The sequence below is a fragment of the Cyprinus carpio genome, chromosome A24 (genome assembly GCF_018340385.1).
Source record: "Cyprinus carpio isolate SPL01 chromosome A24, ASM1834038v1, whole genome shotgun sequence".
Taxonomy (NCBI): Eukaryota; Metazoa; Chordata; class Actinopteri; order Cypriniformes; family Cyprinidae; genus Cyprinus; species Cyprinus carpio.
Genome location: NC_056595.1, coordinates 9,192,072 through 9,206,450, shown reverse-complemented (window position 1 = coordinate 9,206,450; position 14,379 = coordinate 9,192,072). Strand labels below are relative to the sequence as shown.

At 35.9% G+C, this 14,379-nt stretch overlaps 1 protein-coding gene across 1 annotated transcript in view; it reads left to right on the top strand.

Moving 5' to 3' along the window:
* Positions 1–388: 388 nt before the first annotated feature.
* The window catches only part of LOC122135452 (serine/threonine-protein kinase PRP4 homolog), a 28,783-nt gene continuing 14,792 nt past the window's right edge, over positions 389–14,379 (top strand). The window contains exon 1 of the mRNA XM_042714894.1: positions 389–513. Within this exon, the coding sequence (XP_042570828.1) occupies positions 503–513 (11 nt within the window). The 5' untranslated portion in view covers positions 389–502. The remainder of the gene's footprint in view (positions 514–14,379) is intronic.

Sequence of the window (14,379 nt, the reverse complement as noted above, 5' to 3'; positions counted from 1 at the left end):
TTGGGTTTAGGCCGTTTTGTCATTTAAAATGTCTTAAAACACCCTGGTCCTAAATTACAGTTCTGAAATTGCAGGGTCCTATAACTTGTTTTGCCTATTTTTTATTACTTACAATTATTTACTTATATAGGTTTGCAGTGTATTTATAATGACCCGGTGGAGCTTAATGTACCTGAGTGCAGCAGGTTTCCTGTGTGAGAAACTGCCTAGCATCGGAATAAATAGATATATTGGAATTTTGGACTTTTTTTTTTTAAGGTGATTTGTTGTTTTATATGTATGCTTATAACTGTTGGTTACAAACATGCCCTATGATGAAATAAATTTATTTGGCAAATCCTTCATGTCTCTTAGGAAGCGTCCCTCGTGTGGATGGAGCTTGGAGATCACGGTAAACGAGTCCCAGCACGGCGCAGAGTGAGCCGTTCACCACTCAGACGTAGGTCTGTATCATCACGGTCGACAGTCTCGCTCCTCACCTAAAGGCGAAGTCGAATCGCCCATGAGACGCAGGTGAGGCACAGTTAAAAAAAACTTCTGTGAACTAGGGATGTAATATTTTTTCTAAAATTGTTCTAAAAACCACTAAAAGCTGATTTATTCTTCTGCGTCGAAACTACGCCGTAGGTTGTGCGTAGTACCTGCAGGCTCGGCGTACGCCTGACGTGCACCTCTCCAAAAAATGTCACAAGCGCGTCAAATCTTAGCGGACCGCAAGGGCTATGATTGGTCTGCTAGTACCCCGTTCTCCGTATATATTTCAGTTTGTGGTGTTTTTTTTTGCACTTTAATATATTTTATTGTTACACCTTCTTATTTAAAATAAAACAAAGCAAAGAAAAAGTGTCTTATTATAAAACGTAGCATTACATTAAATCCCTTTGTTGTCCGCAATGAACAGTTGTTTCTGTCTCCGAGATTGATTAGTAGTTTTGGGGATTGTGAGAATGCCTTATTGTTGTTTTATGTTTTTGTCATTTTTTTTTTTTTTTTTTTTTTTTTTAGTTTTAAATAAATGATCTGTTTCTTTGATATTTATTTGCCACAGTCCACAGCTGATGCTTCGCTGACAGCTGCTGCTGGCTTTAGCTTTGGCGTGGTACTGCGAGTAACACCGGCAATATGCCCGTAGACACTGCAGACTAGCGGCTTGCATGTGTACTGCACGTCGATGCATACAAACAGCCGCAGAAGAGGCTACAGCGTATGTCCCGACACGAAAGTATAAAAATTCAATCTTATCTGATAAAATTAGAATATTAAATTAGTATTGAATATAAAATAGAATGGCCAGGTGACTTTGTGACCTATAAAACATACAAACCAGTATTTTTTCATAGGTTTATCTTAACGTGCAAACGCACGCATGCCGAAACAACTAAGCAGCAATATCTGAACCTGGATTCATCTATTTTCAAATTGTCATGCACCTGCAGCGCTTCTGAGAACCGAAAAGCAAAATAATATAAATAGAAAATAAAATCAAATAAATAGGACTGCTCTATCATATTTTTTAAATCGATTAACAAATGAAGATGACCGAAAATGACAACCACATACTGGCTCCTATGTGCTTTGAAGAACTGTCATATTCTTGTTTTTTCGTCAGACAAAAACATAAAATACTAGGCCTATCTTAGTGCACAATGTGTCTGTGTTTATTTATATAAAAACTGTTTAAAAAATGTTTACTATAAAAAAAGTAACATGTCAGCTTGCTGTGTTGGATAGTCTAGAGCACAGCCTGTTAACCTACGTTCATCTTTGGACACACGAATTAAGATATTTTTTGATAAAAATCCGAAAGCTTTCAGACCCTGCATAGACAGCAACACAACTGACATGTTCAAGACCCAGAAAGATAGTCCATGTGACATCAGTGGTTCAATCTTAATTTTATGAAGCTACGAGAATACTTTTTGTGTGCAAAGAAAACGAAAATAACGACTTTTCAATTTTATATCTTCCTTGTCAGTCTTCAGAGTACCACAACGCATGTGTATGGTGATACTGATGAAAGAGCCAGCGTTCTGCATCGCTCATGAATCCTCTCATTAGAGCAAACTAAATGTAGACATGATGCAAGTAAGAGTTTGTGCTGTGTAGACCTTCTTTAATTAACAGAATTTAGTGAGGATTGCGATGACCTTAGATGATCATGGCCAGCTTTTTTGCGATTATGAGGGGGATCACTCTTTGCACGCTTTCTAGGCTATAATCCATTTAGAATTTGAATACATTCACTCATGGATTCACTCTCTGATAACAATTTATCCAATATTGCCACTTTCCATTGTGTTGCATTTACTACTTAAAGGGTTAGTTCACCCAAAAATTAAAATAAGGCCATAAATTACTCACACCCTCAAGTTTCCCCCCCATCCTAGGTGTATATGACTCTTCTTTCAGATTAATCAGTCAGTCGGAGTTATAATAAAAATTGTCTTGATCTTTCAAGCTGTTTTAAATGCCACTCAGCGGCTGTTGCATGCATTAGTCCAAAAAAAGGTAAATAAAAAGTGCCCATCCATTAAAAAAAAAAAAGTGTCTCACACGGCTCTGGGGGGTGAACAAAGGCCTCCTGTTGCGAATCGATGCATTTTTGTAAGAAAAATATCCATATTCAAAAGGTAATAATCACTTTAATGTAGCTTGAGTTTTTTTGTAGTTTTTTTTTTTTTTTTTTTTTGCTTTTTTACTTAACAAAATAACATCCATTCAAACAAACAGGGAAGGAGGAGCAACAGATTCTGGAATCATCAATAATTTTAATATTTTGGAAGAAAAACAAAAACAGCAAAAAAAAGCAAAAACATTTCAATGCATCAATGGTACTAGGTTTAGCCTTTGTTCATTCATGCTGTTGTACCTTCACAAGTCACTATTTTAGGAGGCTGTGGCTTCCAAATTTTTTTGCATACATGTGCGGACTAAACCAATTTTTGTCTTGTAATCTTTGCAGCTGTAAAACCAGCAGACAACATTCTCTTCTTTAATGACCTTATACATGAGTGTAGAATAGTCATTGAGAAGACATAAAACATGGATTAGACATGTAATCAATTGTAGTAAAAAGAATAAAACAAAATTCTCATGTGTCCATAGTAGTGTTGTCAGAAGACCCGGTACTTCGGTACCAAGGGTGTAAAAAATAAATGAAAATGTCACGGTACCAGGTTTCTTTAAGTACCGGTGGTACCGAGTACCCGGTCAACCTGGTTCTTGACGCATTACAGCAGCGCTATGATCACGAAGCAGAAAACGTGGTCGGAATCTCAAAATCCAGCCATGAAAAATGAAACTTACATGTTTAATATGGACAGTCACGGAATTTGTCAAAGTTAGCATAAATTAATCAAATCAAAATCTCCATATGGACCAGTATCTGTAAATGTTCTGCGCGTCTCTGTGTGAATGAATGAATGGCAGAGTGCGGTTTTGTTTACTACATAGACTGAAGCGCGTGAGCGTGCAGTAATTTCAGCATCTGCGTCTCAATGAGGACATAAATACATAAACAACATCACCAAAACTGTTCTGAGTCACTTCACAAGCATTTTACCATTTCATTTTAGTAAAACCAGTGTCAATTTAAAGGTATTCACGCAACCCAGGGTTTCCCACGCATTGATTTATTACAATATCAAAACTGACTGCCACAAATAGATTTTGACTTCATTGAATAAACATGAGCACTGCACGTTTCAAAATCAAAAACCGATGTGGGTGTTTTTATATCACTGTATTTCTGAAGGAAACCGACTGTATTTAGAAAATGTTCAGTGTTAATTTCATTTCATCTTGCATGTACTGCCTGATAAAGCAGCATTTGTGAGCTCAGCGCTGCTTTGCAGCCGTTACCGGAGAATCCTGTATCTCTCCCGCTCTTAAAGCGCCTCCTGCTGGCAGAAAATGAATTTGTATATATATGTACAGGTCCTTCTCAAAAAATTAGCATATTGTGATAAAAGTTAATTATTTTCCAAAATGTAGATTCATTGCACACCAACTGAAATATTTCAGGTCTTTTATTGTTTTAATACTGATGATTTTGGCATACAGCTCATGAAAAACCCAAAATTCCGATCTCAAAAAATTAGCAATATCATGAAATAGGTTCTCTAAAACGAGCTATTTAACCTAATCATCTGAATCAACTAATTAACTCTAAACACCTGCAAAAGATTCCTGAGGCTTTTAAAAACTCCCAGCCTGGTTCATTACTCAAAACCGCAATCATGGGTAAGACTGCCGACCTGACTGCTGTCCAGAAGGCCATCATTGACACCCTCAAGCGAGGGGAGGGTAAGACACAGAAAGAAATTTCTGAACGAAGAGGCTGTTCCCAGAGTGCTGTATCAAGGCACCTCAGTGGGAAGTCTGTGGGAAGGAAAAGTGTGGCAAAAAACACTGCACAATGAGAAGAGGTGACCGGACCCTGAGGAAGATTGTGGAGAAGGACCGATTCCAGACCTTGGGGGACCTGCGGAAGCAGTGGACTGAGTCTGGAGTAGAAACATCCAGAGCCACCATGCACAGGCGTGTGCTTTTGAACCAGAAACAGCGGCAGAAGCGCCTGACCTGGGCTACAGAAGAAGCATCACCTGGACTGTTGCTCAGTGGTCCAAAGTACTTTTTTTCTGATGAAAGCAAATTTTGCATGTCATTCGGAAATCAAGGTGCCAGAGTCTGGAGGAAGATCTGGGGAGAAGGAAATGCCAAAATGACTGAAGTCCAGTGTCAAGTACCCACAGTCAGTGATGGTCTGGGGTGCCATGTCAGCTGCTGGTGTTGGTCCACTGTGTTTTATCAAGGGCAGGGTCAATGCAGCCAGCTATCAGGAGATTTTGGAGCACTTCATGCTTCCATCTGCTGAAAAGCTTTATTGAGATTAAGATTTCGTTTTTCAGCATGACCTGGCACCTGCTCACAGTTCCAAAACCACTGGTAAATGGTTTACTGACCATGGTATTACTGTGCTCAATTGGCCTGCCAAACTCTCCTGACCTGAACCCCATAGAGAATCTGTGGGATATTGTGAAGAGAAAGTTGAGAGACGCAAGACCCAACACTCTGGATGAGCTTAAGGCCGCTATCGAGCATCCTGGGCCTCCATAAACACCTCAGCAGTGCCACAGGCTGATTGCCTCCATGCCACGCCGCATTGAAGCAGTCATTTCTGCAAAAGGATTCCCGACCAAGTATTGAGTGCATAACTGAACATAATTATTTGAAGGTTGACTTTTTTTTTTGTATTAAAAAACACTTTTCTTTTATTGGTCAGATGAAATATGCTAATTTTTTGAGATAGGAATTTTGGGTTTTCATGAGCTGAATGCCAAAATCATCAGTATTAAAACAATAAAAGACCTTAAATATTTTCAGTTGGTGTGCAATGAATCTAAAATATATGAAAGTTTAATTTTATCATTACGTTATGGAAAATAATGAACTTTTATCACAATATGCTAATTTTTTGAGAAGGACCTGTATATATGGGGGCGGGGGAGTGTAAGGCTGTGGGAAACACTGCAACCCGTCAAAATAAGTTTATTTTTACATAAAAGCATTGTGCTAGAAATATTACTATTATTTAGTAGAATGTATGTGATACTGCTACTACTGTTGAAAAAATTAATAAAACTTTATTTTTTAAAGAACGAAATAAAGAAAAATTTCTTCCATGTTTTAATTTTAATAGCAAATCCCCTTTATTTAACAAAAAATAAAATTTTTAAATTTCATTAAGACAAATTAAATTTGGGTGAAACTTGTTTACTGTTTTTCATAATTATATTACTTGTAGAAAAACTTTAAACACAATTGTAAATAAGTATAAAGAATGGCATTGGTTTTATTTTTAGTGATAAAAAGTTTTTTTTTTTTTATTAGTTTATTTTGTGTTTTGCTTTGGTACCGAAATTGGTACCGAGAACCGTGGATTTTCACTGGTATCAGTACCGAATACTTAAATTTTGGTACCGTGACAACACTAGTCCATAGGTTGAGAACAATTGGACATTCCCAAAACATGTGGAGAAAAGTAACTGATACAGTGTTACAGATATGGCAGTTATAGGTCGATTGCAGTTTCATTTTATACCTCTTGCAAGGAGTTATGTATGCCCTATGGATGACTTTGAAATGGATAAGACGATAAGCCAAGTTTTTAGAAGTTAAGATTAGTCATGTGTGTGTAGGATGGCCGAACTTAAGGAGCTGCCCCCGGAACTTAATGCCCGGGTTCACATTCAGCGTTCCTTTCCGTCTCGCACACAGCCGCGTCCGCACAGCTTTCAAAAGTATGCTCAACCACAGATGAGCGCGGATGGATGAGCCCTCTTGAAAAATAACGTAATTCCGATGATGTGTGGACGGCTGAAATATACTTTGACTTATGCGATCGGCAACCGGCCGTTTTTTGCCTTATTGCAACTCTCTGTTCTGTACTTGCACAAACTGCTTTGCAATGCAATCATTTTACAAAATGTAATTTATGTGAAAATATGAAGTCTGTTAATGCCCGTTAACATAGGCCAGAGATGCTGAAGACGGATGCACAGAGAAAAATACTGTAGCAGGCAGATCACTCATTGTTCATGATGCACAAACTATTGGAAGAAAATCCTCAATATTGATTTGGGGGTTTATATGAATGTATTTCTGAGGGGAGCTGACTGTCTTCTGAAAAGTTTACGTGGTATAACTTCACAAAGCTTGTCAGAACATTCTGTTTTTGCTTCAAATTGGGTTATTAAATCAAATTATGTGTATGATTATTATTATTATATAACTAAATGATAAGAAATTACATAAATGATATGTATATTAATTTTATAACTAAAATGAAATAACTGTAATAATTACAGATTCAGGCTAAATAAAGATGTCAGTCTTTAATTTTTTCTTTTTAGGAAACAAATCAAAGAAAAAAATTAAATAATTCTACTGTTTCTAATATTCTGTATGTTGCTCAAAAACAAAATGTATTGTGTCCAGCAGGAAAAAATATTTTTTTTTTTTAGTCATTTATTTAAAAATAACACATTTCATGTAACAATACTGTGAAACCGTGATATTTTTGCTTAAGGTTATCATATCATCAAAATCTCAGATTGCCCCATGCCTAGACCACACCCTCCAGTCTGTTAATTCACGATTCCATGTACAGTCATGGCCAAAAGTTTTGAGAATTACATAAATATTAGTTTTCAAAAAGTTTGCTGCTAAACTGCTTTTAGATCTTTGTTTCAGTTGTTTCTGTGATGTACTGAAATATAATTACAAGCACTTCATACGTTTCAAAGGCTTTTTTATCGACAATTACATGACATTTATGCAAAGAGTCAGTATTTGCAGTGTTGGCCCTTCTTTTTCAGGACCTCTGCAATTCGACTGTGCATGCTCTCAATCAACTTCTGGGCCAAATCCTGACTGATAGCAACCCATTCTTTCATAATAACTTCTTGGAGTTTGTCAGAATTAGTGGGTTTTTGTTTGTCGGAATTAAGATCTGGGGAGTTTCCAGGCCATGGACCCAAAATTTCAACATTCTGGTCCCCGAGCCACTTAGTTATCACATTTTGCTTTATGGCACGGTGCTCCATCGTGCTTTGCTTTATGGCACGGTGCTCCATCGTCTTGTTGGGTTGTTGAAAGAAGTTGCTGTTGGAGGGTGTTTTGGTACCATTCTTTATTCATGGCTGTGTTTTTGGGCAGAATTGTGAGTGAGCCCACTCCCTTGGATGAGAAGCAACCCCACACATGAATGGTGTCAGGATGCTTTACTGTTGGCATGACACAGGACTGATGGTAGCACTCACCTTTTTCTTCTCTGGACAAGCCTTTTTTCCAGATGCCCCAAACAATCGGAAAGGGGCTTCATCGGAGAATATGACTATGCCCCAGTCCTCAGCAGTCCATTCACTATACTTTCTGCAGAAGATCAATCTGTCCCTGATGTTTTTTTTGGAGAGAAGTAGCTTCTTTGCTGCCCTTCTTGACACCAGGCCATCTTCCAAAAGTCTTCGCCTCACTGTGCGTGCAGATGTGCTCACACCTGCCTGCTACCATTCCTGAGCAAGTTCTGCACTGGTGGCACTCCGATCCCGCAGCTGAATCCTCTTTAGGAGACGATCCTGGCGCTTGCTGGACTTTCTTGGACACCCTGAAGCCTTCTTTACAAGAATTTAACCTCTTTCCTTGAAGTTCTTGATGAACCTATAAATTGTTGATTTAGGTGCAATCTTAGTAGCCACTATATCCTTGCCTGTGAAGCCATTTTTATGCAACGCAATGATGGCTGCACGTGTTTCTTTGCAGGTCACCATGGTTAACAATGGAAGAACAATGATTTCAAGCATCACCCTCCTTTTAACATGTCAAATCTGCCATTCTTACCCAATCAGCCTGACATTAAATCTCCAGCCTTGTGCTCGTCAACATTCTCACCTGAGTTAACAAGATGATTACTGAAATGATCTCAGCAGGTCCTTTAATGACAGCAAGGAAATGCAGTGGAAAGGTTTTTTTGGGATTAAGTTAATTTTCATGGCAAAGAAGGACTATGCAATTCACTCTGATCACTCTTCATAACATTCTGGAGTATATGCAAATTGCTATTATAAAAACTTAAGCAGAAATTTTTCCAATTTCCAATAGTTATGTAATTCTCAAAACTTTTGGCCACGACTGTAGATTTAATAGAGAGAGGCCTTGCAATGTGATCATTAAGTTTACTATATATTAAAGAAACAGATGGCCGACCAGAGGGTGGTGCTATCCAATCCCACATAGGATGAGAGGAAATAGGGGATGCCCATGGAACTCCATAGGCCTAGAGAGCAGAGCGTAACTGAAAAAAGACAAAATATGATGATGCTGGTAAACAAATCTTAGTTCTTGAATTGAGCAGAGTCCTTGGTTATCTCATATAGGGCCCTATGAAATCCGTTTTTCCCCCATAAATTCCGTTACATTTTTTTCCAAATTCCATTTTTTCAGTTTAAATTTTTCTCGACTCCTTTTTAATGGTTAAATTAAATTTTATTAATCAACAAGCATATCTAATTAATTAAAATCATGAAAGTTATATATTTTCACATCAATTTATTTCAAGTTTAACAAAAATTATACATTTAGGACCCTATGGAATGTTTTATTTTTTTCTTCACCATATGTTTTATTTTTTACCTAATTCTGTGTTTTAGCATGTCTAATTATTTAAATGCATGAAAACAACTTATTAATTTTTTTCTTAAAATAGCCTTTATTTCCCCCCCCCCTCAGAAATACTGGAATGTTTTATTTAACACACTCACGCTAGTGCTGGGCGGTTTGACCAAAAATTTATATCACGGTTTTTTTCTAAATTATGCCGGTTTCCCGATTTATGTTTTTTTTATTATTTTTTTTTCATGCATAATCAGGTGTACAATGCAAGTTCTTCTGTGTCATGTTCTACTAGTTCTGCAGCATACATCTTCCCTGTAACGCCTGTTTCACACATACTCCGTCTGCAGTGGGACGCGTTTGCAGTCCGCTACTGATCCGCGGCTGTTTAGTCGACAAACACAACATTTGTTCATTGTTTTGATTTCATATCATGTAAAACACACACACACACACACACACACACACACATACACACACACACACACACACACACATATATATATATATTATTTGATTTAATTTTTTTTAAAGTTAATATGATTTAATTTTCATATATATATATATATTATTATTATTATTATTTTTTTTTTCAGCATTTTTTTTATTTTTTTAGAGATTAGTTTAAATTTTTTATATTTATAGAAATTATTTTTAATTCATTTTATTTCTAGGTTTGTATAATAAGCTGCTCAAGCAAGCGGCAAAAACATTTAAACACAATAATAATCCTACTTTTCTTGTTAAAATATTTCAAATTAAAACACCACAGACAGAAACAGTCTCGTGCCTTTTGCATTTAAATCTTTATCATAAGCAATCCCACGGGTCTTAATGAACTTAGTTTTTTCTGCCTCCATAAAAGTGAATATATATATATATATATATATTAGGGCTGTCAAATGATTAATCACATCCAAAATAAAAGTTTTGTTTACATAATATATGTGTGTATACTGTGTATATTTATTATGTATATATAAATACACACACATGCATGTATATATTTAAGAAGAATATGTTATGTTTATATATTAAATATATTTATATATAATATAAAATATAAGAATATAAATATATAAATGTATATACATGTAAATATTTTCTAAATATATAATTTATGTGTGTGTATTTATATATACATAATAAATATACCCTGTACACATACATATATTATGTAAACAAAACTTTTATTTTGGATGTCATTAATCGTGATTAATCATTTGACAGCCCTAGTATATATATATATATATATATATATATATATATATATTGTTTTCCTTGTTTATCCTAAAAGTGCACGTTTTCTTGTTTTAAACCTAGCCAAAAACCCATGTGTTGCGTGTGAAACAGCTTTAATTATTATACATTTATTGTGAAATGACTGCATTTCCGTGTCAATCCATGTTCATTTTTCCCGCGAACAATGCGCTTTCACAATTCAGCACGTGCAGCACAGCAAAAATAGACTCGGTACATAAACGTTCGCTGCACTGCTGCAGACGCACCGCTCCTGGAACGCACTGACGGACCACAACCTCGTGCAGTATGAACGCTGGAATCCGTTAACATGGGTGCGTAAAAAAAAATATGCAACGCATACGCACTGCAGACGGAGTTTGTGTGAAACAGGCGTTATAACGTAACACCAGAGCACTACTGTGTTTACCGCTGTCGCTGCTTAGAAGTGCAACATTGTAAAGGGTCCGTCTGAAACAGTGTGCCGCGGCACAGCATAACGTTCCAAACGTTGGGTAATTAAATACATCGGTATGGCGGTATATTAAAAATTAATATCGTAACGAAAATATACACCGGTTTTCGGTGTAAACCGGTATACCGCCCAGCACTAACTCACGTGCGCATAAACACACACCCATAAAAAGAGAGAGACTATTCAGACTTTCAGTCTGTATGATAACAAACTGTTTAATTCATTAGAGAAAGGTCTATCCTAACCCAAGCCAATTGATGGTTGTATGATTGCTGAAACATATTAACCCTCTGGAGTCTAAGGGTATTTTTGGGGCCTGAAGAAGTTTTGTCATGCCCTGACAGTTTTGCTTTTTTCAGTTTCTTATAAATATCTAAATGGCTTAAGTCTAATCTCACTGTAATCAGCACAAACTAGGCTATAATAATATGTGAGCAGCATGTATGTACATGATTGTGTTTTTGAGAAAAAAAAATGTTATGCGTGGTTAGTGAAAAACTAAAAATGTTAAATCACTTGAATAAGGAAATAAAACACATACAGAACATTGGTTCCCGGGACTTTTGAGAACTGGAGCTTGTAGCCTAGAATTTTTCTTTCTAAATTATGTGAAAATCATCTTGTTTACTCACTCACAAAAAACAATATATTGATTAAAATTTTCTAAGACACTTTTTGTTGGTAAAAGTCATATGCGAGAAGGCGTCAACTATCATGAATTCACACCTGAGAAGACAAAGGCCTGCATAATGAGCTGCATAATGAGCCATTCAGTCAGCTGTGTCACTGAGAGGGATGAGTTACAAGAAAGAATGTGTGGACAAAATAAATGTTTGTAGTTTATTTAGAATATATTTAATTATCCCACAACATAATTTAATATTCACTTGTGAGTGCAGTTAAACGGTTTATTAGGAACAATCAAAGCTGACTTTCAAACTGATTTTTTTGCATCATTACTCCAGTCACACAATCCTTCAGAAATCCTTTTAAAATTATTTTCTACAAAAACATTTATTTTTGTTGTTGTTGTTGTTGTTATTATGATTATTATTATTATTATTATTATTATTATCATTATTATTATTATTATTATTAATGTTGAAAAGAGCGGAGAATATTTTTTTCAGGTTTTTTAGGGGGGATAAATTGAAAGAACAGCATTGTTTGTTACATTTGTTACATTTATTGGTACATTTATATTTACATCAAGCTTTTGAATGGTATAGTAGTGTATATTGTTATTGAAACTTAATAATATTTCACTTGATTATACATTTAGTTAGGAATTATAGTTTGGAAAAAGTCTTTGGAAAAAGTAACTCGTACTAGTTTTCACATAACGTGTAAACATTTTACAAGTATATAAATAAATAAAAAGAGACTTACTCATGTTTATGATCTCTGCTGAATATTCATTCTTTTTTTCTGAGGAAATCCAAATCCTCAACCACATCACATCTTTTTGGGGTGAATTATGTCTTATTCCCCTCATCGCGAAGCAAACAGTAAAATAAAAAAAACTTGAAAGTGCGTTCAGTGCGGGGGTGTGGTCGCATTAGAAGATAATGAAGGGAGACGTGAAAAACGGACATTGCGTTGTTTTCATATGGATTACTACACAGAATATTTGTTTTCGGCAGCACTTGTTTAGTTTAAAAGTAGATATGTCAAGCTTTCTATAGATATATGTCTCATGTCTCTTCGTTGAGTATTCACTGAGTTACAGTTCATTTTAATGACGCGTTTGTAAATCAAGATCAGCGCAGACAGGCTGCAGACAGCACACCTTGTTTGTTATCTTTTATTTTATAAGTGCAAAGTTTTATGTCTGTATACAAAAAAAAAGTAGACCCTTTACAGATTCCTTGTTTGTTATCTTTATTTTATAAGTACGCGCACGAAAGTTTTATGTCTGTATACTGTAGGAAAAAAAAAGTGAGACCCTTTTTCATAGATTCGATTGATGTATTACTATTATCTGACGAATCGATTAATTCAGACACTAATATTGAATTACTTTACGTGCTAAAACAGAATATCATAAAACACAGTATGCGCTAAAACATATTGTGAACAGCCTGAATGACGGCATTTGTTTGTTTTTTTTTTCTGTATTTATAACAATAACCTATTTCATATTTTTATTCAAAAAAAAAAAAAAAAAAAGAAAATGAGCATGTCCACAGTTCTACAGTTATTGGCGGGACATATAGGACAGAACCCATCTTGGGTTAATTTTACCCAGCAAATTAGGTTGTTTATTTAACCCAGCATAAGGGGGTTGATTTAACCCAGATAAAGTTGATTAATTTTTACTATATTACTAGCTTATTTTTTACTTCATACATTAAAAAGGCTCAACCCAACACTTGGGTTAAAAAAAATAACCCCGGATTTTTTAGTGTACACAGCTGTTGTTGCAACCATTATAATAGTTTAGTTTAGTTTTTTTAATGGTCATTTCATTTCGATTCTTTATTAATTTAATTCAGAAATATGATTGGAACATTTTATGTTTGTTAAATTCAAGTTTGTTTGTTTTTTAAATAGCCTACAAAGCGGCCAGCGCAAGACCGTGAGTTGAGTTGTGTTTTATGTTTGTTAAATTCAAGTTTGTTTGTTTTTTAAATAGCCTACAAAATATATATATATATATATATATGGTTTGTTTTTTAAATAGCCTACAAAGCGGCCATGGTAAGAGTTTGTTTTTTTTTGTGTTGTAATGATAAAAATTAAACTCATATATTTTAGATTCATTGCACACCAACTGAAATATTTCAGGTCTTTTATTGTTTTAATACTGATGATTTTGGCATACAGCTCATGAAAACCCAAAATTCCTATTGAAAAAAAATAGCATATTTCATCCGACCAATGAAAGAAAAGTGTTTTTAATACAAAAAAGTCAACCTTCAAATAATTATGTTCAGTTATGCACTCAATACCTGGTCGGGAATCCTTTTGCAGAAATGACTGCTTCAGTGCGGCGTGGCATGGAGGCAAATCAGCCTGTGGCACTGCTGAGGTGTTATGGAGGCCCAGGATGCTTCGATAGCGGCCTTAAGCTCATCCAGAGTGTTGGGTCTTGTGTCTCTCAACTTTCTCTTCACAATATCCCACAGATTCTCTATGGGGGTTCAGGTCAGGAGAATTGGCAGGCCAATTGAGCACAGTAATACCATGGTCAGTAAACCATTTACCAGTGGTTTTGGCACTGTGAGCAGGTGCCAGGTCGTGCTGAAAAACGAAATCTTCATCTCCATAAAGCTTTTCAGCAGATGGAAGCATGAAGTGCTCCAAAATCTCCTGATAGCTAGCTGCATTGACCCTGCCCTTGATAAAACACAGTGGACCAACACCAGCAGCTGACATGGCACCCCAGACCATCACTGACTGTGGGTACTTGACACTGGACTTCAGGCATTTTGGCATTTCCTTTTCCCCAGTCTTCCTCCAGACTCTGGCACCTTGATTTCCGAATGACATGC